General features: G+C 41.0%; 1 protein-coding gene across 4 annotated transcripts in view; it reads right to left on the minus strand.

The window, feature by feature from the left end:
- CA10 (carbonic anhydrase 10) overlaps window positions 1-5,514 on the minus strand; it is a 201,414-nt gene extending 195,900 nt beyond the window's left edge. The window contains exons 1-3 of one of the 4 annotated variants that reach the window (XM_040530158.1): window positions 5,274-5,514; window positions 4,509-4,651; window positions 4,163-4,250 (exon numbers count right to left, since the gene is read on the minus strand). In XM_040530158.1, the coding sequence (XP_040386092.1) occupies window positions 4,163-4,223 (61 nt within the window). In that variant the 5' untranslated portion in view covers window positions 4,224-4,250; window positions 4,509-4,651; window positions 5,274-5,514. Of the gene's footprint in view, window positions 1-4,162; window positions 4,652-5,273 lie in introns of all 4 variants that reach the window. The other 3 variants (XM_040530159.1, XM_040530157.1, XM_040530155.1) reach the window with 3 other exon arrangements.
- Between the last annotated feature and the right edge of the window lie 19,416 nt (window positions 5,515-24,930).

Here is a 24,930-nt window from a genome sequence, read left to right on the forward strand (position 1 = left end):
TCATCATTCAATAGCTAATTCAAGCCCTGGCATAATTTAGAGATCCTATAGGACATCTGTGTTATGCCAGGTAATAAGAGCTCAGAGACCAAAGCAGCAGCAAGATGGAAAATGAAGTGCAGTTGTGCTCCAAGAACACTCATAGACCTCAATGCCAGGAGATGCTCAATACACAGGAGATTCCTTGATACCCAGAAGTTTTTTAATACCATCATAGTTGTTCATGAGACATGATTTATGACTCCTGTGTGTTCTGTCAAACAGGCTGAAGCAGTTATATCATAGAAGGGATGTGCCCCTACCTGACTTAGGATGACAGCAAAGGATGAAAATGCTTTCAAATAATGAGAGCTGTAGGGCTTGCATGAATTTCATCCATATTAGTTCCCACAAGCCAAAACAGTAAGAGATAATATATCAATTCATAGGAAGCCACAAGGATGTTGAACATGCAGGTTCTGTAAATCATTTTGTTGATGGATTAACAGAAAATGTACATAGATATCGTCTTAATCAATGCCTACTATAGTAGCACTTCCTTATTTAAATGAAGTATCCTGCAAGGGTTTGAAAACAGCATTCTGATTTTTATCCTGAAATTGATTTTTAATATGTAGAATCACAAAGAGTGCGCATGGTTTATACAAATGACTATGCAAGCAAATGTGGCAGCCATTAAGGGATCAAAAACATCTCACTCACAGCTGAGAACACTGATGATAATTAATCTTAGGTAGTATTCTCAGCCAGGAAGGATATTTTGGTCATCATACCAACAACTATAATTCTTTTTCTATACAAACAGTATAGTCCCCATGCTATGATTATCTGCATCTTCAAAGGAACAACAACCAGAGGGGTCTTAATTCAGCATTCTATCTACAGGACATCTTCACTTCAAATACTCTGTGTTCCCTTTATGCTGTGCTATCATAAAAAGGAACAAACCCTCGAAAATCATAATACAAATCATGACTAGTTTTCCTCAGAGACTACAACTCAAAGGAATAAATATGCATCATGACATGGAAGGAAAGAGAGGGCTTTCATTTCTTTCTAAAGGACAGAAATTGTTTTCTTGGTCCTTCAATTTATTCTTATTTCTTGTTTGCATCTGTACAAAGAAACTAGACTCTCCTTTCAAACAAACGATTTCAAATAGCAAAAGCCTTAATTCAATATGTTAAGAGAACAAAAATACTCCATTTATTTTCACTGATACATCATTTCCCAAACATACAGGGTAGTAATTAAAAATATATATATATGTCAATTATCAGTACCATTTCTTCCAAACCAAGCAATCTAACATACACACAGGTAACTGACCAATAAATAATATGTTAGGTATAAAATATTTTGAAAAAATATATACCTCTTTTTAATAGATTAAATTGCTTTCCATATTCTAAGTACTCTGAAGGTACTACCAAAACTTACAGTCTTATAAAAATTCACGCAAGACACCAAAAAAACAATTGTATGTTATATCTTCATTATTTAATCTGATGAAGATACAGTGTAAGTACTACATTCAGCACATTTTATGTGTAAATGTCATGTAAATACATACCAAAAGTGTGACGTTACATCAAACCTATCTTTAATAAATACGTTTACTAATAATGATAAAGTACTCATAAGCTAACTTAATAGTCAATTCTGTTCAGTGACTAACATCATCCCTTTGAACAGCAGCCCTTAAAAGGCCCTAGTCCAAATATCCACTGAAATTAGTAGGAAGGCCATCACAGGTTTAAATACACACTGAATTTAGTCTTTGCTAATGTTCAGGAAAGATCCACGCACAGAAGAACAGTCTTCATTGCTGAAACAATTAACTCACTAAGAAAAGAAAAACACTACCATATTCCTTAATTCACATTTCTGTAATTTGCAACAATGTGCTCAAATAGTGTCTTTTTTAAGAAACATGTTGAATGAACGACCAGTGCTGAAGTGCTAAAAATACATAGTTCTGAAAACCAGTGTTAAGCTGCAGCAAACCTTAAGAGGCTTCATTACACTTTCTCTTACTTAGACTGTTATCCAGACATCCCAGCTATATAATATGCTACAAAACGTAGTGTAAAAAGGATGACAGATACAAAGCATTAGTGCCAGTCAGATATCTACAAATCTTAATCCTTTTCACCAAGATGACGAAGGATTCCTGAAAAAAATAAAAATCCCTAAGAAGAAAAAAAGAAAGGCTAAATGCATGCATTCATCCTGTATGTGGTTTAAACAAATTATCTGAAACCACAGCTTTAACCATGAAGCAAAAACATCCTCATTCACTTATTGAATGTATTCCTCAAAAAAAAAAAAAAAAAAAGAAAAAGAAAAGAAAAAGAAAAAGAAAAAGAAAACAGGCTGCTTTTAATGCTAGAGGGAGATGGAGGGTGCAGAGAGCCCCTGCAGGACTGATCCCACTGTCGGTTTCAGATGCCTGGGTTCCCATGTCTGAAGGTGAGAAAAGGAAGGGGGAAGGTTAGGAAACCCTGGCAGCTAAATGCGTGGCATAAGGACCTGCACAGAATGGGACAGCTTTTTTCTGTCTCGAGATATTACTGTCAGAATGGCCAAAAAAGGGATGAGAGTTTGTTTTTCCATTCTCACTGTGGTACTTACAGAAGTGCCTAATTTGAAGGGAACTGTACAGGTGGCATATCATGCTGAGCTAAATAGGTAAGTGTGAGATTTAAATGACAAGAGGCGGCAGGTTTTGCGGTTCTAAAGAGCGAGAAAGAGAATTATTCTGATGGTACCAGTGGGCACAAGTGGAAGGTCAGCTTGGGGTGCTGCCAGCGTCACCTGGGTGGCTGGTGGCAGATGGTGCCGGTCTGTAAGGATAAAAGAAGGACTTGCATACCCCGCAGGCTGAGAGCAACAGAATTTGTTCAGGAATACAAGAAGTTTTGGGGTAGGCACCGGCAGTACAAATTAATGTAGATGCTGCCACCCCAAATGTCAGTACCAGTGTCACCAGTCCAAGGGTTGCAGGGGTGGATCAGCCGGGCAGTGCTGCAGAGAGTGCAGTCAGGCAGGCGCTCTCAGGGCGAGATGCTGCAGGTGCTGCAGGCTAGGTGCTGGGCCAGGCCTGTGTCTGCGCGGTCCCAGGGGAGCTCTGGAGCTCCCTCTCCCCAGGCACCTCTGGGGGGGATTCTGTGATGCCCACCAGGATGCCCCACTGCCCCCCTGCAGCGTTCTGCCTGCTGTTGCTCGCGTTCCCCTTTCTGGACTTACGCAACAACTCGGGGGCAGCAGCCGCCTGCAGGGAAGCGGAGCAGCAAGAGCCACAGGCAGCTGAATCCCCACGGGGCTCCCCAGAGTGTCCCAAACTAGAAAACTGGCTACCTCCCCTCCACTGCCTCCTGCAACATAATTATTCCAGCATGACTGACATGACAAATTAACAAGGCAGCCAGGGCTTTTGCAGCAGAAGGGAGTGTTTTCCCCAAGAATAAATTGTTCCAATCCTTTACGCTAGACACCCGGCCGTGCCTATTCATTAATTGGACAAGCTCTGGTGACAACTGAAATTACCTGATTTCTACATACTGGAGAGAGAGAGAGCATTTCAAGCTTAACATGAGAAGCCTAAAGCTGGAATCCCAGCCCCCAAGGCATTCTTTGGATGGGGTTATTAAAATAAAAATCATTTTAAGAGCATAGGCACAGCAAAGCTCCCGTTTAAAAGCAGAGGCACGTTTGTTAGTATCATTCCTCCCTTTGCAGTCCCTGAACTGTGGCAGCAGAACATGACAAGTCTGCCAATGAACCGCAAACCTTGAAAGATCCACAGATCAACCAAGTTTAAGAACTTCAGGAACTATGAAATTCTGAGAGTACTGTGATGGTGGGATTAATTATCACAGCCATTAGCACATTAGGAATTTTAAGCATCTCCTTAACCAGCACGCTGTGGTTATTTCTTGCAACCAACGTATCATAATCACGAAACAGGTAGTGGAATTAAGGGGGGCACTATGGTTGGGGATTTCTGTCACGTTCCACACATGATATGTTGTTCACGCATTTTTTGACTACTGTTTTGACTTGGATGTAGCTGTACCACTTGCCCCTTGCTAAGGGAAGCCCTGGGAACCCTGAAGGGTATTTTTCCCCCACACCCGCCTTTTCGATGCCGGTTGCGTACCTGAAATGCAGACGATGAAATTCGCTTGCAGAAGAAAAAGCACCTCCCAAACAATTTCCATCCTCCGATTCTCATGCCAAGTGCATCCCTCGGCGAAAAAAAATAACAAAGATCAATATCGCAGTTTGAACGATCCCAGCAATTTTCCTTTCGGACTTGCAGCCTGTATTCCCCAGATGTGCTGACAACACATGTCCGAGCTCTCTCTCTGTATGGCTCAAGCGAGATCCCTTCCCTTCCTTCGCCCTCCAAAAAAGAGCACGAAGCCGACCGCCAGCACAGGGCTCTTCCTCCACAAGCGAGTAAAAAATCCACCAGATTTCCCAACAAGACATAGACCACAAACCCCAACCGATCCGGTCCGGAGAGTGTCTCTATTCCAGGGCGGCCTGACGCGAGTTACCCCAAACTCCGCACGGCTCAGCGGGGCGCTGCCAACATGCCCGGGGCAGGGAGGCGGCGGTGGGAGAGGGCTTTCCTCTCCGGCTGCTACAAAACGAGCGGAAAAAGATTAATACCCGCTGCAACGCCTTCTCCCGCCCCTAGAGCCCGGGGAGGGCAGCCCGGAGCGGCAGCCGGCTCGGCTCCAGCCCTGCCGGGCTTTTTCTGCAGTCCCAGCGAGCCCAAGCGGCTTTCCGCCGCCCGACTGCAGGGGTCGGGCTTGCCCCGCGTACGGGGCTGCCCTTCCCCGCCTGGGCTGGCCCCGGACCCGGTCCTGGGTCCCCTCCCCGGGTCGCCCCCGCCTGTCGCGGTGGGGCTGGGGGTGTTACATCGGCTCTGCCCCCCCCCCCCCGGCGGCTCCGAGCTGCCCCAGCGGGGCAGCTGTTAGCAGCGGGGGCTGGTGCGCAGCGCCGGCCGGCTCCGCTGAGGCTGGCGATATTTTCAAACTTGTTTAAACAAGGAGGAAAAGGAGAGAACGCCGAAAAATAGCAAACTTCGGGCGGGTTTGGCGCTGGGGAGGCAGGCGGAGCGGACAGCCGGGAGTTGGCGAAGTGCTGGCGCTGCAGCGCGGCTGAGCGCATCCCGCACCCGCCGCGCTCCTGCAGAGGCACAGCCCCGCTCCCCAGCCCCAAATAACAGCGTCCCCTGGGGGGGGCAACCTCTTACTTACCCCAAATCCTCCCGGCGGTTAGCTCGCTCAGGTCGCCCGCTGCGCCCCTGCTGCCCGCGGTCCCACAAGCGAATCGAGGGCAGGCTCGGAGCCGCTTTGCCGCAGCCGCCCCCGGCCCGCCCCCTCGAGCAGCGCGGAGGTACCGGGGTCGGCCGCCCCCCCCCCGGCCCTATCGCCGACTATTCGCCCATCGCCCCCCGGCCGGGAGCGCGCTGCGGGATGCCGCGGGGCGGCAGCGCCGGGCACGGCGGGGGCTCGGCGCGGCGACGCGCACGGGCGGGGGGCGGCGGCGAGCGCGGGGCTCGGAGGAGGCGGTGCCAGGGCGGGGGGGGCGGGGGGGGGCTGCGGCGGGCACCGGGCTGCTCCGGCCGGAGGTGGGGGGGGACACACAAAAGGAGGAAGGTTCCAGGTCGCATCGGCTGTCCGGCTTCCTAGGGACGTTCTAAGAGCTGCTGCTCACTTTGGTTTAAATGTGGATCCATTTTTTTTAATTATTATTTTTTATGCCTTTTTTTTTTTGCCCCAAAAAACGAGGGCACCTGGCTCGGGGAGGGGTTGGGCTTCCCTTTCTGCGGAGATAAAAACCGGCAAGGAGCTGGGGAGCCGCGGGGCAGGGGCTGCCCCTGGCAGGCTCCTACCGGGAGGGCGAGAGGGGTCCGGGGATGCCGGCTCGGGGCAGAGAGGGGCACCTGGCTCGGCTTCCACTGCGGGAGCCTTCGTGAGCACCGTGTGACAGAGGGAGGGGAGGGAGGGAGCTGCTTTGGGCTTCCAACAGCTTCCCCAGCTCCTGGCAGGTACGCAGAGGTCGTATTACAAATCCTCCAGCGGGGGATGCATGCATAATAGAGTGAGCATGGGGTGGCTTATAAACAGCACTCCAGCCCGAGGCATGCTTGTAAAATGCACCTTTGCCTGGATTCTAGCAAAATGGGAATGCCTGGATCTCTGAACGGGGAAGGAGAGGATCTTCAAGAGACGAAACCACAGCCTGGGTTGTTATTTTCATCGGCTCTGAGAAATGTGTAGGAGTCATAGGTTTCAAGTCATCCTGACAGTATTTAATTGCAGTAGATCAGGTTCCTTGAGTGATTCAAAGACACTGGATGGGACAAAATCATCAGTATTTGAAAGGAAGAACTGGACTGCAGGTGCTTAGTAGTCAATATAAATTCCTGTATTCGTTTTGCCAGTTTTTAAGGTAGTATAAGTGCTCTTTGCACTGCAGCAGCCTCTGCTGATGTTTACTCTCTCTCTTCTGATGAGTTAAAAGGGACTCAGGGTTTTAAGAAACTATTTGCCGTCATCTGGGCAGTGAGACCAGCTAAGTGAGGCTGGTCAGGGGCCACTGTCATTCAAGGCTCTGAGGACAAATGACTTAATTTAAAGAATTCCCATAATGTTCTATGGATTTTCAGTAAACAGTAGGACTGTGTAGCAAGAGGGATTTCTTTCCTTGATAGGATTGCAGAATGCTGGGTTTAGTTTGAATACTTAAATTGAAGGAAGAGGGAATTATCTCTCGTTAGTAAAATTAATGTATAGGAGTTAGGGAACTGTGGGCGAGCAGGCATTTATTAAGGATGTCACAATATAGATATGCCTTTGGGCACCGAGTTAGTTGTCCAGAAGCACCAAACTAGTATAGATTTTTAAAGAGGTTGAAATATGATTTGCATCTGGTTCTTGAAAAGTTAATGAAATAAGAACTGCAGGGAGCCCTTCTGAATCATTCCTTTAGGATCACATTATCAAATGAAGACTCCAATAAGCAGAAGAAACAATTATTATTGGACCCAAGACCTTGTTTGTTGAGCATTCTGTGTTTTCAGAATCATATAAAATAGCATACAACTCTTTTTTATCCCTTTTTTAAAAGCCAAGTTAACACCTCCTGCTCTGGCATTATGAAAGGAATGAGTGTCACTCTCGTCTAGACATATTTAAGCATGCCTTAGGAAATTCTCTCTCATTGATGCTCACTAAACTCCTTTACTTTAATTGATGAACATTTCCCATGGAGTTGGCTGTAAATTCTCTTTTGGACTTTCCCAATTCATTTCTTAAAAGAGCATCCCTATCCAGAACACAAAGAGACCCTTATCTTTTATGTTCATATTTACACAGTCACCCTTGTTCCTAAAACAGTGCCCTTGAAATTATGGCGTCATATGTGGGGAAATGAATGTCTCAAGCAAGTGAGAAATATGCAGGATCAAGATGCAGATGTGAAAGGCTAGCATGTCTTTTAACGTCTGTATTGAAATCACTTGTTGTAAAAGCGTGTGTTGTCCATTAAGCCAGCAAGGAATCTGACTGGTGACGAGAGAATGCCAAATCCTATGCAGCAAGCTCATAGTTAATTCCTGTTGATATTAGTGGAACTTTAATGTCAGTTTAATGGCAGGAAATAAATAAATAAATAAATAAATGATGCTGGCTGCTAGCAGATAGCCAAAAATCCCAACTACATTAATGTTTGTTCATCTTTTTAGTCTGGTATATTTATCCTATCCTCCTCATGCAATCCTCATGCTTATTTCAGTGGCCTGAGATAAAGAAGTAGTTTGCGTCTTAGACCAGCGAATCTAGGAGGAATGAAAGGCAAGTTGAAAATTTTTGTCACCTGGAAAATACAGTAGTGAGCTCAGAAAATATACACTTTTAAAAAAAATATCTAGATAAATAGTAATGAGTTCCTTCTGCTGTTGTTCACTCGCTCTGATGTTATTTGACTGGCAGTGGCCTTAAAGCTTGGTTTTGAAGTCATTATGGCTGCATTGGCTGCTGCAGCTCCACAGGAAAGCTTCCTTCAATGAAGTTGAATGGATGTCAATATGGGCCGATTCCAAAGCCCACTGAAATCAATTGAAATATTTCTGCAGACTTCGGTGACCAGGCTCTCACTGCCAAATTTGGCACAGTGTATTTGGTCCCAAGAGAGATGCCTTAATATAGTATAGTGTATTTGGGGGAGAAGGAAAAGGTACTATAGAGCAGAATGTAACTCTCCTGTGTTTATCGGTGTAGTTCAAAATAGACAAAAATGCTAGTTGTGGCATCATTTTGAATGGAAAGTAATTTAATAAAAAACTCCTTCTGTAACTCACTAAAATGAAGGGGTTTGGTATTTGCTGGTTTTATCTGATTTACATTCGTATTTGTACAGTTGGCTAAACTTCTTAAACCTAATCTTGCCAGCCTTTGAGCTGTACTGAAGTCATTGGACAACTCGTGTGCCTAGAGGTAAAGATGACTATAAAGTGTTCTTAGACAAGTATCTGAACCACGTTCATATATTTTAATTGTGAGGATTTTACTGTCTGGAAGCTGTGGCTGGGATTTTCTGTCAGAGTTTAAAAGTACCTAACATATTAATTACAAGCCAGACACTTAGTATCTTCAGGCCAGAGTTACAGGGAAATATTTTTGTTTCAGCTATGCTAACAGAGTTCAAAAAGTTCTCAAAAAATTCACATGCTTAAAGGTTTTTATACCAATGTAAAACATTCCAATTCAATAAAACAAAACTATGGTTCGTACCTTCTCAGAGGAGCCAGCATTTTGACTCATTTGACACAAAATGAGCTTGGATGGGAAAAGATCAATTGTAGAAATGGTTTTGGGCTGGGCAACTTCTGAACAAAATGGGTTGGCCGGTGGCTCCCGCTGTGTCGATGGAAGAGGTTGCTGCCATTCATCACTACCAAGCTGCCGAAGGTTCCCACTGAGGTGGTGCAGCAGCTTGCCTGTGCACTCCCTGGCTCATTTCTGTCAAAGTAAGTCAGATCAGCAAAGGCCTGCTATTCAAGTTGTCTGAAGCTTCTGACATGTTTCCAGCAATTAATCTGGCAGAGCTGGAACAATTCCTGCTCAGACTTGTTTTCCCCTGTCTGGGGGGCTGCTGGCCCCATGGCAGGGCTGATGGAAGAACTTGTGAGTCAGCTTCCAAATTGCCACTGGGAACAGGCTAGGATGTAAGCATGAACCAAAATCAATGCTAAATCAAAATCAAAGAGAGGGCTATCGCTGCAGTTCACTCAGGTGGAAGAAAGCTCAAGGGTCTCCAGATCCAAATGGGGATTTGAAGATCATCCAAAACCAGCAGTCTATTAGTGTCCAGCTTAGGGAACCTCACCAGAGTGTGTAAAAGAACTGGACCCTGACCACTATTAAAATGAAAGTGGTTCCTTGGAATAAATTATCATAGGGATAGCACTGAGCCTTGCTATTGTAAATCATTTGAGTATGATACTGTTCCTCCTTGTCTTAAGTTTATCCTATATTTCCACTTATACTCCAGGTTGGACTTGCAGTAGTAGTTTATTATTGCAATTAACTAAATTGTTTGTAGAAGTAAGACAAAAAGGACTTTTGTGTTTAGGCTGTACATTTGAATGTCTTTCAGTGCAAGTTCCAAAAGACTTCAGATAAGGCAGTAAAATATCATAATAAATAGCAAAACCCTTCCAAAAAATTTCTGTGCATTCTACGCAAACATTTGAAGTTATAATAAAGAATAACACACAGTTCTTTTAATACAAGAATCAAAACTTGTCTACTCGCACCTTCAGTCTTTATTTCCTCTATAAAGAACTCCAATCTTAGGAAATGAGTATGGGATTAGGAAAGAATTCATAGTCCTGATTGTGCCAGCATTGACTATAGGGCTTTGGACAAGCTTTCTGTATCTCATTTTCTTGCATTTATAAAACAGGCTGCAATTTAGCAAGGAATTCAGTAAGACCTGGTTAAGAATTTGCAGTAAGAAAGGTGGTATTGACTTTCGCCACTTCAGGAGTAAGAACAGCTCACAAGTGCCCAAGCTCCTCTGAGGCTATAGAGCACCATGAGCCAGCAAGTAGGGAGGCACTGAGGAACTCAGCCAGCTTCCAGGCCTTCCTTCCTCAGCTCTTGCAATTTTTTTTCAACACTGCTCACTCTCTAATGCACTGTGTGTTCCCTTCTCCCCACAAAAGCAGCAGCACCATGAGGCCTGCTGCATTGGTGGTCCAAGTCAGCCAAGGAGGATGAGGCTTAAGGGCTCTGCTGTAGCCCTGCTGGGATTTCATCATCGTCAGCAGTCTGCTGCCTGTGACAATTCCCTGCTTGCCTACATGTGAACACAGTCTTCATAGTCATGTGCCTCATTCTAATCTTTTAGTTAACCCCCTCAATTTCCAGAGATGCTAAAGTACCTTCTTGGTTCAGGTGTTAAGCGAGTTAACATTAGAAAGCCACTAGCAATAGGTGAGCTGCTGACAGTGTAACTATAAATAGTCCTAGTGCTCCTGTTCCATATATTGTTACTGCCATGCTTTCTTGTATTTTCTGAGAATATCCTCAGTGCTTATAAATAGTGCTGACCTCACTAAGGAAACTGATAAAAAATTTAACGTATCATTATAAAAATACAGCTTCTAAGAATCCATCAGTGCGATGGACATTAAGGTAATTATTTTCTTGTATTGATGGTCTTTATCAAAACTGAGATGGAATTTACATTTTACTGGTAGAGATAATGATGCAATTTATTTGAAGTTAAAAACACCCCTAACAAAGGAGTGAGGAAAATGACTGGCAGTTAACTATTAAGTCAATCAATGTGTTTTTCCCGTGACTCAGTCTATTCATTATCATAAAGACTTATTTTCAGTCCAAACCTCCTTCTTCATATCTGAACTCCAATAAACAGTGTTAAGACATCAAGTATTTGTGAAATAACATTCTTCTAATTCAAAAAGACATATGTGAACTGCGGTGATTTAGTTTTCCTGGAAGTGAGAATTTAGTCAGAAGAGTGTTTAAAACCTCTTGCTGTCTTGCAGTTCCTCAATAAACCTCAGTAGGTTCCTAGGAGACTTAGCAGCTGTGTGCCCACAGAAGTAGGTTTTTCTGAGTAGGCAAGTGGAGTGGGAAAACTGTTTCTTTTTTCTTTTTTACTAGTATCAGTCACCAGATAAAATTGACTTCAGGTGATGCAGTGATTACAGTTCTTGTAATATTCTTATTTCCCTCAGCTGGGAAGTGTATTGTTGATCTTGCCTTTAGAAGTAAATGAAAAGCTGAAAGAGCAGCATTTAGAGGTAAAGAGGGGTTGTTTTGAGTGTAACTGACTGCAGTCTGTTCAAGAGTAGTGGATGATAAGCTGGGGCATTCTTTTAATCCAGCACATGGATTTGACTAAATTCAGAGACTGTATGGACTGATATAAACTATTCCAAGTGCCTCATGTTCCAGCAGGGTTCTTCTGGAAAACAGCAGTTATTGGCCTGTATGGGTGCCTATGCTGTGTCCCCTCTCATTTAGCTGCACTCTTGGCATCACAACCACAGATGGGTTGGGTTTAGCACACTGCTGGGCTTTGCCCCAGAATCCGTGCATGTTTGCCACCTTCAAGGTAAGTTTGGTTTGGAAAAAGGGCTGCAAAGTTGCTGTCATGTACCTCAGAAAGTCACTCTGTGTTTCTGATTGTTTCTAATGCTACCTGCAGTGGATATGGGAAAGAGAACTTCTTGTTTTCTGTTTTTCTGCCACAATCCTCCTCTCTTGCAAGTTTGAATTAATTAAATGATCAAAAGCAATATATATTTTTTGATATCAAGGATTCTTTGTCATCTCAATCTGAAAGAAAAGAACACATATCTTTAAAATGATTCTGATATGGATCTTACTGGTTCCTTATTACAGATTCTGACAGTCAATTGTCACCTAGTGCCTATTTAATATAATTTCTTATGCCGCATAGAGCAATGGTGATTGCACTATCAGATTAATAATATATATATGTGTGAGCCAAGGCAGCTATGTTGTAAATTTTCAGGCTATGCTCCTCTCGGAGCGGATTGAGTAGGGAACTCATGTTTCTTGCTAGGAAGTAAAGGCATCTGTTCGCAGGGGATTTCTCCTGTTGTGCTAAAATCTACTACCAGGGCATTTGGAAGGAAAGAGGTAAATTCTGAGCGTACCTTGTTTCCTGCATGACAGCCCAGTGAGAAGTGCAGGAACTCATTAGAAGTTTTCTCTGCTGAGCTCCGTGCTTGAACCTAAAGGATGTATATCTAGCAAAAAAGTCATGTTGCCTGGCTTGTGTGCGGCTATTGTTTAGGTTTGTGTGCATGTGGACAAGGAGACACAATCTTGTTAAAATTGTCTATTTATATTCACTGTTTTTTATATTAATGCATGAACCATCTTGCTTTCTGTGGGAAATGCATTTTTTTGTTGTTGTTGGTTTTTGTAATTACAAATAGCAATTAAGAGGGAAAAGGAAGAACACAGTAAGTAATATTGTTCTTGTCTCTTTCTGGATTTTGTCTTACATTTTGTAATCAAGGTTTTCGTTAAACAGATCTTTATTATGCAAGAAAATACTTCTCCAGTATTTTTTTTAGGCAAAAACAGTTAATATGAGTATTCCAAAAGCAGAGATTAATACAATCATTGTAACATTAGATGTTGTTCCCTGCTACTTTTCACATGTTGCAAATGTCCATAAAGCATCAATTATGGGCTTGAGCTTGGTTCCATTACAGCGAATGGGAGGTTTCACCCTCTGATTTTTACCACATTTCCTTTGAAATTAAGCCTCAATTCAGCATTTTGCCAGCTGGATAACTTTCATCACAAAAGTAATTCAGCAAATGGAATTATTTATGTGCTTAAAACAGATTATGCACTCAAATTTTTTTTTTGTAGGAGGCATCCTGAGGCACAGCGTCTCATACTGCAGAACTGCTGTTTATAGTCAACAGACTGGAATAGCTGCAGTCTGCATGGCACTTCCTCAGCTGCTGTGTGAACCAATATTTTGTGTTCATTTGCAGCATTTCAGAAGAAACTAACCCTCTTGTAACTCCTTCCCCTAAATCTTACAGGCTCTGGGAAGAATTGCTTGTACTGATGCTTTGTTTTCAATTGGTTTTGTCTCCCTTAGTTTTCCTTTGTAAAATGGGAATAATCCTCACAAGGATGCAAAAAAAGGTTAACAGTTAATGCTTGCAGTAAGGTCTGAAGATAAGAACCATGTAAGTCCTAGGAAAAGATGTTACTCAAAAAATTTCCTGGCTGGCTGATCTGCAAGTGCTGTCAGTAGAATTACAGGACCTGTGAAACTTATGCATTGTATCTTTCTAGAAAGAGAGTAGGGGAATTGGCACCTAACACAATTCAAAGGGTGAGAACGAGCCCTCAAAAAGAAAATAAGACTGTTCTGACTTTTAGAAATCTTTATAAACGTCATTTAGTGTCATTTTCAAATACCTTGAAGGGATCATAAAACTTTGCTCTTCTCTGATCATTGTACCACTTAGAAGAGGAAAGGTATGAACAGCCATAACCCTGGCACATTTTTAACAATACTCAGGACCAAAGGGGATTGTAAGATGGAAGCTTTGATAACAAAAACATAAAGATGTCATTGTCAACTATCTCAAAATATACACGCTTGTTGTAAATGTCACATAAGCCTACAGCTAAGTGATGGATCACAGTTTCCTACGTTTTTGAAGTACTCATGTTGATGAACACTTTAACTCCTTCACGAACAAGTTATTCTTTGTCCCAAAATTCACCTTCTGTCCTTGTGCTTGGAATCACTGAAACAAAATGCCTCATTTAATACGAGTCAGTTGCAAATACAGGCTAGAATTTCGGTTCTGCTCTGCACAGAGAAAAACAAATACTTGGAAAATGTTTGGTAAAAAACACGGATAATACCATAGATCTCTTTGCTAACAATTGGATGAAATATTTCCTCTTCATTAAAATAATAATGGTAGTAAGTAGTAAGCTAAACTGAGTATCAGAGACCTAAGGACTAACTTGTGCCCCAGTATATGTCAGCAAAGTATTTAACCATAAGATTAAAACTAAGCAATTGAATGTAAGCATCCTTGTTCAGCTCAGCACATGCTAGACCTCTTGGCCGAGTAAAAGGCATACAAAACTGTTAAGAACATCAGGTATGTCAGGATAGATGTTGGCCCATTAGGTCCTGACCCAGTGATCACTCATATTTGCTTGTGTTTGCCATCAGACGGGAAATTCCTTCTAACAGGGACGTTCATTATTGCAGAGCCAGGTCCTCTTGGTGATCTGGAGGCCTCAGAGGTTTAAACTCTTGAGGATTGCCATTTTCTGGTGCCACCAAGCCCTGCTTCGTGTAGGCTCTCACTGTGTGACATGGAGAACATGCTGCTTGGTTTTCTACATAATTAGGACATGCACACCGTAGCCCATAGAAGTGGAGATTAATTAATTGTTTCAACTTCTCTATCCATACTACTTCTGGACTCTGCTCCTATTTTTTTTTTAACTTGATCACCTGTTCTTCAGTCATCTTTACCAAAACCAAGAGTCAACAGTCCACTTTCCTTGTATAGTTTGCTCAGATAAACTTGTATTTTTTTTTCTCCGGAACTCTTGGACTTTTCTTTGTGTTTAGAGATGTTTATACTTCTTAACTGGCCTGCTACAGAGTAGAAACAAAATAATCATCTCTCAATAGAGAGCTACAGGTGCATAATACAGAAACCATGTATTGCCAAAATTTATTAAGTTCATTAAGTTTTTGGAAAGAAACTTCATCACATATTAAAATCTGTAATCCCAGTGAATTAAAAGATAATTTGGAAATTACAGGCTGGTGGGTAGTGTAACTCAACTGTTAAAAATCTGTTCTACAGATTGCAAGTCATTAATAATTAGTATTACAAAACCTATTACATCTTTGATTGGGGGGAAATGGACTGAGGCTCGTATTACATTATTCAATTAGATTTGATTCCATTTGGTGTGTATTTTGCTTTATTTCAATTGCAATCTGTAAAAGGATCATGGTAACAACCATCCAAAATGTCAATTAATTTGTGTATAAAGCAAATAGCACACATAATAATTTCATCATATAGTGCAGCTCTGTTGACTGACAGTGGAAGTGCTGCTAGGCTTACTATGGTTAATTAGATTTCTTTATGCATTGTACAGCAGCATTACAGGCATAATTTATAAATGAGTTTATTAAAATTTCTATGTTCATAGAGTGAAAGCATGTTAAACTTTCTTAAATGTGTATGTTCTCACCTTTACACACTTTGTCTGTTCACTAGGAAAATGTAAAATGTAATACTGTGAGCAGGGAGGGCTATATCCATCCAACCTCTTCTCCTTTCTACTCTTCTCCAAATTAAGGCCTTAATTCTTCACTCTGAATTTTGTTCCGTGCACTGCTCCCACATTTATTACGATTGCTTTCCTTGGGATACATAGCATCTTTTGTTCTGATGATGCATCTCCATTAGTCTGAAGATTTAAATTCCTGTCCTTCTCTTTCCTTTATCTCCTTTCACGTGTCAAGTTTTGTTTACTCTTTTATTTGTAAGAAACCAATCCTACTTGCATAAAACTAATTTATTCCAAAAAGAATCTTAATGCACCATAAAACTAACAGGAATATTGTTCTCAAGGTGCTCAATAATCTGACACAGCGCACAGACTTTATTTTATGGTGGTATTGCTATATGCAATACCGTATATAACATTCTGTATTACTTGATTATTATACAGAAATCATCCATTTTAGAACCTTGATCGCTAGACAAGTCCTTTCATCAAAATATCTGTGCAAAAGTAAACTTCAAGGTTGGGAGGGATATCTTTAAGATGTCTAGCAGAGAGTTCGCCTTGAAAATTCTGCTTGGAAACTGCTGCCTCGTCTGAGCTGAACATTCCAGACACAAAACAAAAAGGAACTGGCCAACAAGTTTAAGTGCATCTATTTGTTTCAATCATTTTCCTAGGTGCAAAGCATTGTTACACAATTTTGCTGGTTAATCTACCCGAGATTCAGGAGTATGTGTAGTAGTTGGTAATTTATGGATGTAGTCAAGCATTACTTTGAAATCACAGTAGTATGTAAAAACTGAACTGAGCCTCAGTGACAAAAGTAGTAAGGAAGAGGACAAGTGAAAGACCAAAGCAAGGAGGTAACTTGTTCTTATTCTGGCCACACATATTAGTAGTGCTGTAGTAAGTGAATCATTTTTATATTTAGCCTGTTACACACAAAAAAATCCTCCAGTAGAGGATTTAGTAACCATAATTGAAATATTTTTCAGTAAATTTCATATATCCAAATCCTTTGCTCCTTATTCAGCACTACTATTTTACTTTTGTCCGGCCTATTGTTTCATGCATGGCATGGTTCAGCAAACTATGAAGTCATCCTTGTAGATGGTCTTCAGAAAGAGAATTGGTGACATTCTTTGTTACTGGGTTTGTTTTAAGAAGTTGAAACGTAGCAAATCTTTGAACTAAGCCCTGTGTTCTGCAAACCAATAAATGTATACAGTAGTATAGCAGAGCACAGGAGCCTTGACTCTCAGTTGTTCATGATGGGAGATTCCTAAGAGTTCTAAGAAACTAAGAATTCTAGTACTAAGTACTAGAATTAACATGGCAATTCCTTACAAATTCCTGTTAGCCTAAGAAGGAACAACCAGGAGTTCGCAATGCTATTGTGATATGCTTACAGTCAAGGTCATTGTTACTGATTTTTCTGTGCTTATAAACAGTTTAGACATGAAAAAAACATGACACACCACAAACCAGGTCCATATAGACATTTAAGTGCTTAAATCCTACTGGGTAACAGAGCTAGCTCACTGTGATTACTAAAGCTCGCACCCATTTTCCCCTTAGCATCAAAACCCCGATTCCAGAAGGACAAATCTGAATCAAATGTTCCATCTTCCTACCTTAGACTAAATGGTCTGATGACATTCCAGCACAGTACATAGATGGGTACTTCATTTTTTTTAATATACATATGCAGACTTGTGCATACAAACTGGAATGGAAAAGAGGTTATTTTTATTGCCTAAGATGTACTTGTAAAAAAAAAAAAAAAACACATTGCTATATTTATTTTAACAGAGCTAAATCTGAATATAATTTTTTCAGTCTTTGAGGCCACTTTCAGAAAGACAAATGTTGCACAGGGAAAAGTGGAAGAACTGGTGTAGAACTGCCCACACTACAGATGAGGAGCATGACTACAATATTTTCTGGCATGATAATGAATTACCTGGTACTTCAGCCGAATTGTCAGATATGAGACCTTAGATCCTGCAGGGAGCAAAGCTTTCACATGCATTATATTTGCATCATAAGAATATGCTTCTATGAATATGCCTTGTAAAATTCATGCCCGTCATTCTTGAATCTGAATCCAGTTGCCTACAGATATTTAAATCACTGTTGCTACTAATAGGCTTCTAGCACAGGGACTTTCTTTTTTAGAAAGCAATAGCAAATAGGAGGGAAAAGAACTCTGAATTTTTTAGTGAAATAACCCAATTTTGCAGAATCAACCTGCCTTCTGCTACCATGGCATTTTTGCTCTGCTTGTTTGAGACAGTCCTTTCACCTCTGCTTTATTTCTTCTGCCTGCATCGAGTCCCTGTGGATGACAGGCTATGATGTACAAAGCCTAGCACAGCTGGGCCCTGCTGTCATCTGATACTACTTTATGAAATGCCGCTTCCACTGCTGAAATTGCAAGTCCCATTGCTTTGACCCGTATTTCCCTGACAAATGCTTGGTGTATGGTCTGTTTTCTGGTAGCATTACTCATGGTCACTTTGTGTGAAAATAGTCATAAGCTATGTTCTTATGGCCTTCTTAGATGAACCTCCAGGAGGGGCTGTGATGTAAACTGAGGTGTGGGCACACTCCAATTTGAGAATCATCTTTCTACCACTTGGAGGTGTGCTAGTGGCCAGTTAGGGGAAATTTATTCCCTCCTGGAGATGCTTACCTTCCAATTGACCTCTGCCATATGTCAGAAGCTATAGTCCTGTGTCAGACACATCATCATGGAAAAGAGGATTCTATGGTGAGGAAAAATGAAGATGCTGGAAAGGCACCATGAGAATGATCCCAACTAATGGGGTTCTGTTATAACAGTGAAGACAACTGACTAGGTGACAACTGTCATCTCTTCATTTACCCTTCTGTCCCCCTTTATGCTGTCTCATTGCTGCATGACTCTTCCTTTTCCCTTAAAGATGTGTAACCCAGAAATTGCTTTGTGTGGCACTCCAGAAGATATTAATTCACTACTGCTTGCTTTGAGTTCCCCACCGTTTTTTTGGAAATTCCTTAATGTAGAACACATCTTGGAATCCCTCATGCTTTCAAGGAATTTCCCAGTCCAAAACTTTCCTAGAATTTCCCCAGAACTTGCTAATAATTCCTAGTTGTTAAGCTTTTCTAGCACTTTACTGATGGAGAATCCTTCTAGGAATTTTTGAAGAGCTTCTCAGATTTTTCGCAATGGCTTTCCAAGAACTCATGGATCTAGTATCTCTGTTATGTTTACGTAGATCCCCTGATACCTAAAACCCCAGGAAGACCCTAGAACTCTACTGAGATGGCAACTTCTTGATCCTTGATATCTAGATCCCTTGGTGTGACTACCTACAACCTGTCCCACGTCATCTACATTTCATCTTACAGTTTTATGGAACCTTCTAAAAATGCAACATGGTGAAATGATTGCTTAAAAAAACCCAAAAGACAAATTAAGTCCCATAAAGTACAAGGACTGTGACTCTTTCATGAGAGACATTAAAAGAGAGAAATGAACTTTTTCCTGTATTTTACAAGTTACTAAAACTGGGGATAGCAAAAGCAGGAAGTATTGCCAAAAAGGAGAATCAAAACAGTTCAAAAGTATGATATGTCACAGGATTTGAGTTAATAACATCTCCACCATGCAGTGAGTGTGGAGTTGCTGTTGATAAATAAAGTACTGAGAACAGGCCTGTAGTCAGAGCAGAACCACAAACACATCTGAAAGGATGAAAATGGCGTAAGTTCAAAACACACAGGCCTTCATTCCCCTGTCACGTAGTATGTGACTTGAATTAAGAGCTTACTCTTCGCCCCTAATGTTCTCATATTTTATTGAAGAGGCAATACTCCACAAAGACTGAGTGTAGTATCAAGTAATAGAAATAACACAAAAAAGCACAGGAGAGGACTGAGATATATAGACAGAATTGAAGATAAAACACAACCATATTAAAGTCACTGTGTTAAAAAATAAGTAGACCTGATTTTCTTCTGCATCGGAGCTTCCTTATGCCACTTTGTCAGAATAATGGGGCCATGAAGTGTGTATAACTGTAATTACTCCTACTCCAAAGGTCCTTTAAGTTGACAGACTGGTATAAATGGAGCATTGTATAAATGAGAATTGAGTTCCTTGTGGAGTAGATCGCATGTTCCTCTGAATTCCAAATGTATTCTAAAATTTTAGGTAGAAAAGTGGCAAGGCTATCTCCCTCTATGGAAAATATGTGTATTTGAGAGTCAACATCTTTTGTATAGGAGAATTTCATTGGGCTTCACTGTGCAACTTTGCCCTTCATACAAGTATGGTCACCTATGCAAAGGCGGTGAAAATTTTGCAAAATCATACTGTTAAAATTCTGTAGCAACGTTTTTTACAGTCACAGCTGAACAGACTCAGACTGTGAGATCTTAACATGAATCCAGATCAATTCAGAGGAATGTTCCGAGACTCTGGGGAAAACTAAGGAGAAAAAAAAAAAAAAGGAGGGGGAGAGGACCCTGTCCCAGAAGGGCGTTAACCCTTCTTTTCTTTCAAAGGGTCTGCGGCTACCATTCCAGTTGATTCATCTGACAGTTGTTCTGAGACCAAAGGATGCTTTAATGGGAGATTCTCTCTTTCTACAGTTCCTTTCTAGACTGAAAGGCTGGCTTTCTGTGGCAGCATTTCTTAGGTATCAGAAGCATCAAATACTGCATAGAGCATATTCTCTACTTACATAATAAATAGATGGCCAGCCTAGAAAGATGCTTTTAAAATCATAAGATTTCTCTAGGGGTAGGATGAGGTCAGAGGAGCTGGGGATGTAATATGTTTCCAACAAGGAAATTGAAAAGCAGGTGAGAGAAACTGCCTTTCAAGATTCTCCTTTATTATTTCCCTTTCTTCACTGAAATTCATATCAGGACAAGACCCACACAACACTTAAACAATCTTGTAAGTCTGCTAGAGTATAAAATGTGCTGATCTGCTCAGGTGAATTGTACCTACTGTGTCTGTATAGGTTAATGAAATTTAATCCTGCACTCTTGATAAAATCCATTAAGTAGTGACCAGCTGTTTTAGCTGGAATCCCAGCACTGCTCTATCTCCCCTTCTCTCCCATCTGTCAGTCAACAAGGTTTCTCAGGGAAGTTTTCCATTTTTGAGGTTGAATTCTGTAGCTCTGCTGCTTTTGAATAATTTTGAATAAATAAATAATTGTGTAAAACACAAAAATAAGGAGAATTTCTGGGACCTGGTTGTCAATTTGTTTTGGACTGTTTTATTCTGGGAGCAGTCCCTTGAGCGTGTATGATAAATACAAACAGGGTTATACCAATTATTCCCTATATTGTTTGGAAACGTTTCCTGGCTAGAGCTCTTACTGCCTTCTCAGTCTAAACACAAGAATAGCTGCCCTGGAGTCTTTAACAGCAAATTTCACCAGGTAAATTATCCTGATAAAAGTACATCTGGGAATTTGAGAGATCACCAGACTTCTGGCCAAATGCAAATTTATATGAGAAGAGTTAACCACTTCTGATTAGTGCTTCTGGAATTTTAGCTTGTGAAATGACTGCCAAGCCAAGATGCACCCACCAAAATGCTGTTCCTGCAAAGCACTTAGTCATGATCTGAAGTTCTTTGCTGAATCGGGGCTTGAGGCTGAATAAGTTTTAAATGGAAACATAACCTCGACTGTTACATATACACTGGTAAGTTATGTAGAAAAACTTCCGTTATTATATTTTCATTCAGACAATCCAGCGGAATTAGTCAAGAGGAATAAACCTGCCATCACTGACAGGCCCAGGGGATAATCCCTGATTAGCAATGCCCTCCAAGGCCCATCTTTTGGTATTAGCCTCATTTTAAAAAAGGAGGGTTTGTGTTACAAAAGTGAAATTGAATAACATCCTGCAAATAAGTCTGAAATATGTACAGTCCAATTCTACAGTAGTCCTACCTACTTAAAAATATATTACGCAATTGTGGTGTCTCAAAAAGCACTGCTCATCTACAAAACAGACAGTAGGAACAAGAACCTATACTTGAGAGTACTTTGGTGAGAAGAAAAAAAAAAAAAGGAAGCGATAAGGAAAATCCAGCCACTGCTTTTCTTTCTGCTGAAGAAATAGGAGAAATAGTGATGCTATGATCTCTGACCTTTTATTAACAAGGTAGTCTCTTCCAGAGGACAGTGATTCATTGCAGGCCACCTTATCTACATTTGAACACACTCACCTCCAAGGCATCCCTTTGTCATATACTGTAACTAAAGATGGCAATAGATTCCTTGTACTAGCAGAAACAGATCCGTGAAGTTTAAAGTGCTACTTTATCCTATCTGGAATATAGAAGAACCTTTAATGAGATTTAGAAAATTATGGATAAAGCCTAGTTTAACTTCTGTAATAAAACATACATCGACATCTCTAACTAATGTGTATTGTTGCGGTGTAAGCCTGTAGAGAATAAAGGGTGTCCTATTTGCATTATAAGTTGATAAAAGGAATATGATACAGTATTTGAAGGTGGTACAAAGGCTGAAATTTTCTGTGGGAATAAGAAAGAATAAAATGACTTTTTTGATCTTGCCGATTGTATTTTGCAAATCAAACTGCTTCAAATCAAACATTGGACTGTCAATGATGGGTAAAAGAGTATTCCTTACACAGAATGGGTAAAGGGATCCATTCTGACTGCCCTTTCAGCCAAGGTTTGGTATGCAAACTACTAACAGTGACACTCTGAATTATCCAAATGAGAAGTAATCATGGCTGAGACACTTTTTTTTTTTTTTAAATATGACCAACACAAGTAATTGTGTCTGTGTAGTTACAGTTTGAAGGGGAACTTTTAACCTTGTAAATAAAAGGTTGTTTTTTTATGATATTTACCTAGTTCCTTAAGTTCTGGATGACTTTCGTTCCCACCTTACACCTATGTATGTTGCTTCAGAACTAAGTGTTGGATATAAACGCAAATGCCCCATGATCCTATCTGGAGCTAATAGCTTTGCTACTTCCCTTCCCTGATTTACACATAATCAGTATGTGTAAATTATGTAAATGTCATTGCTGTTTCTTCCTCAGTACAGGCTATTTTCCCTTTGTTCCTAGTCACAGCTGGTTAATTGCCACTATCCAATCTGGATAGCTCATTTTAAACTCTCCAGATGTAATTAGGATTTCTAGTACATTCATATTAAATATTTTATCAGACATAAGTTATACATTTATTCTTTTAATGTTCGTGACCTATGGCGCATTATCATTAGCTGCACCTAAACTGGAGGGCTTGGGAGTGTCCCATAACTTGAAGGTCTGGGTATGCTTCCACACTCTATTGCTTGCTTTCTGCTTCATGACCTTGTTTTCATCAGAGCAAAACCCAGACACAAATAGAGCAAGAGCCATGGCTCATTTCAGAGGTTTCCCAGTTTGGCAATGGGAAGACTGTTCTCGTTGTGAAGTGTGCCTCTTTTGTCATTTAAGTGTGGTGCCTAGAGAATGGATGTGACATATCAGCCAGAATGACAGAGCAGCAAGATGTCACTTGCTCTACATCTGATTAAGACAAACTTTGCCATCAGAAAGCTGTAGAAATTAGCTATTTGTAGTTATACCTATTTCTAATATGCATGTGAAGAGATGGCTCACATGGGGACTTCTGAAGGGGACAAGGCAGAACAGTGTGGAATATTCCTAACAGGGCAAGAATCTGATTTTACTACCAGCAGCAGGTAAAGCTGATTCCTTGTAGACAGCTGAGAATGTGGGAAGTGCAGTTCAATCTCTGTTGCCACTCTTCTCTACCTCCAAATATCTGCCCTCTTTGATTTTTGTCTGTATTTCTTATTATAATATAATCCTATGTGTTTTTGAGTGTGTTTTGATTTAGTGGTCTCCTTGGGCACCTTCTGCCCTTGTGAGTAATCCTTACTCATAAAGAGCTCAGTTACAGTCAATAGTGGTTTTTTGTTTGTTTTGTTTTTTGGGGGGAGAGGAGGGGAGGAACATTACTCCTTGTATTTATGAAGATCTATTCTCCTGAATAAAGATTTAGCTTGTGGTAGATAATGCCGGCAGCTACAGTCTGGTTCCAGCTATACCAACTCAAATGAGCTGAAAACTCAACCCCCTGTCAGTTTTCCAACTTGGAAAACTAAATAATTCCATAATATTCAGAAAAGTTTCTCCTCCTAGTAGATTATGAATTTTCAAAGTGATGCTTAATTAGTCTTGTTAGTTGTTAAGAAAGTGTGGAAGGATATCATAGGACTGGTAAAGAAGAATAAACCTGGGTATCACAAAGTAGCCAGGAGCTGGGAAGCAGATTAAACAAACCTCCATGCTTTATCTTTTGTATGACAAAATTCTTTAATTCAATTTGCACTACACACCCAACATCAATACAGTGCTAGCTGGGTGACAAGGGCGGTGCACTAACAAAGAATGCGACTGAAAGACCACGAGGAATCCACATACTTTCCTTACTGTTTGAAAAATGTTGATTAAAACTGGTGGTCATGGTAACTTCTGATGTGACATAATAAAAGAAGCATATTGTCCTTAGTATGTAGCCCTTTTCTTTAACTGAATATATAGAAATAGATAGATAGATAGATATTTGATAATTTGTGTTTTCTAGCTCTTCTACTAGTAGGATAGCGGGTTTGGTTCTGGTAATTACTGGCTGCCTTCTCTCTGTTTTTGGACTTACAAAGTCTGCCACATTCAGGTGACTAGCAATTGAAGAACTGAACAAGCTATGTCATTATATTAACAATATAGTTCATAAAGCTGTCTAGGAGAGAGAAAGTCAAACAGACAGTGTTGTTTTTTTTTCTTTAGGTGTGGATTGTTCTTACATTTCCACGAAATAGACATAAGAATGAAGCCCCCAGCTCTGCCATTTCCTCCTGGCTTCCAGTGACCCTTCAGGGCTCTCTGGCCATTGGTGTCACATTTAAGAAAGGAGTCTCACTTGCAGGATGGTGTGAGAGAAAATTAATACAGTCCAGAATTCTTATTTGTTGAAGGATTACTGGGTGGTGTGATATATTTGATCACACTAATTTTCTTCTGGCCTGCCCTTTGCGTGTCTAGGTAGCTTCTGGGCCAGGGCAAATGCTCAGTTAGGTGCAAGAAAGGGATGGTAGAGCCCTGTTGGACAGCTCTTGAGCCCTTCTGCTTCTCCGTAGCCTGCATCTCACTTGAGGGGAGCATGGCATGGAAAGGAAGGGTCTTCTCTTCACATTGATGTTAAAGATGTTCACAAAGTGCATGTAAGCACTTACACAGCTTTGTGAGTTAGGAGGAGCAGCATTACTTCAGCAGTATTTTTTAATGTTTACGGATGGGTGTATTGTGAAGGAGAGCTGGTTTCATCCCTAGCTGTGGTACAGCCTTGCTGTGTGACCTTGGGCAAGCCACTTAACACCTGTGTTTCCCTATTCCCTGCTGTGTAAAATATTGCTGATGCTTATCTAGATTAAAAAAGAGCAGTGAGGCGATGTTCATTAATTATTGTTGGAGA

The sequence above is a fragment of the Cygnus olor genome, chromosome 18 (genome assembly GCF_009769625.2).
Source record: "Cygnus olor isolate bCygOlo1 chromosome 18, bCygOlo1.pri.v2, whole genome shotgun sequence".
Lineage (NCBI taxonomy): Eukaryota > Metazoa > Chordata > Aves > Anseriformes > Anatidae > Cygnus > Cygnus olor.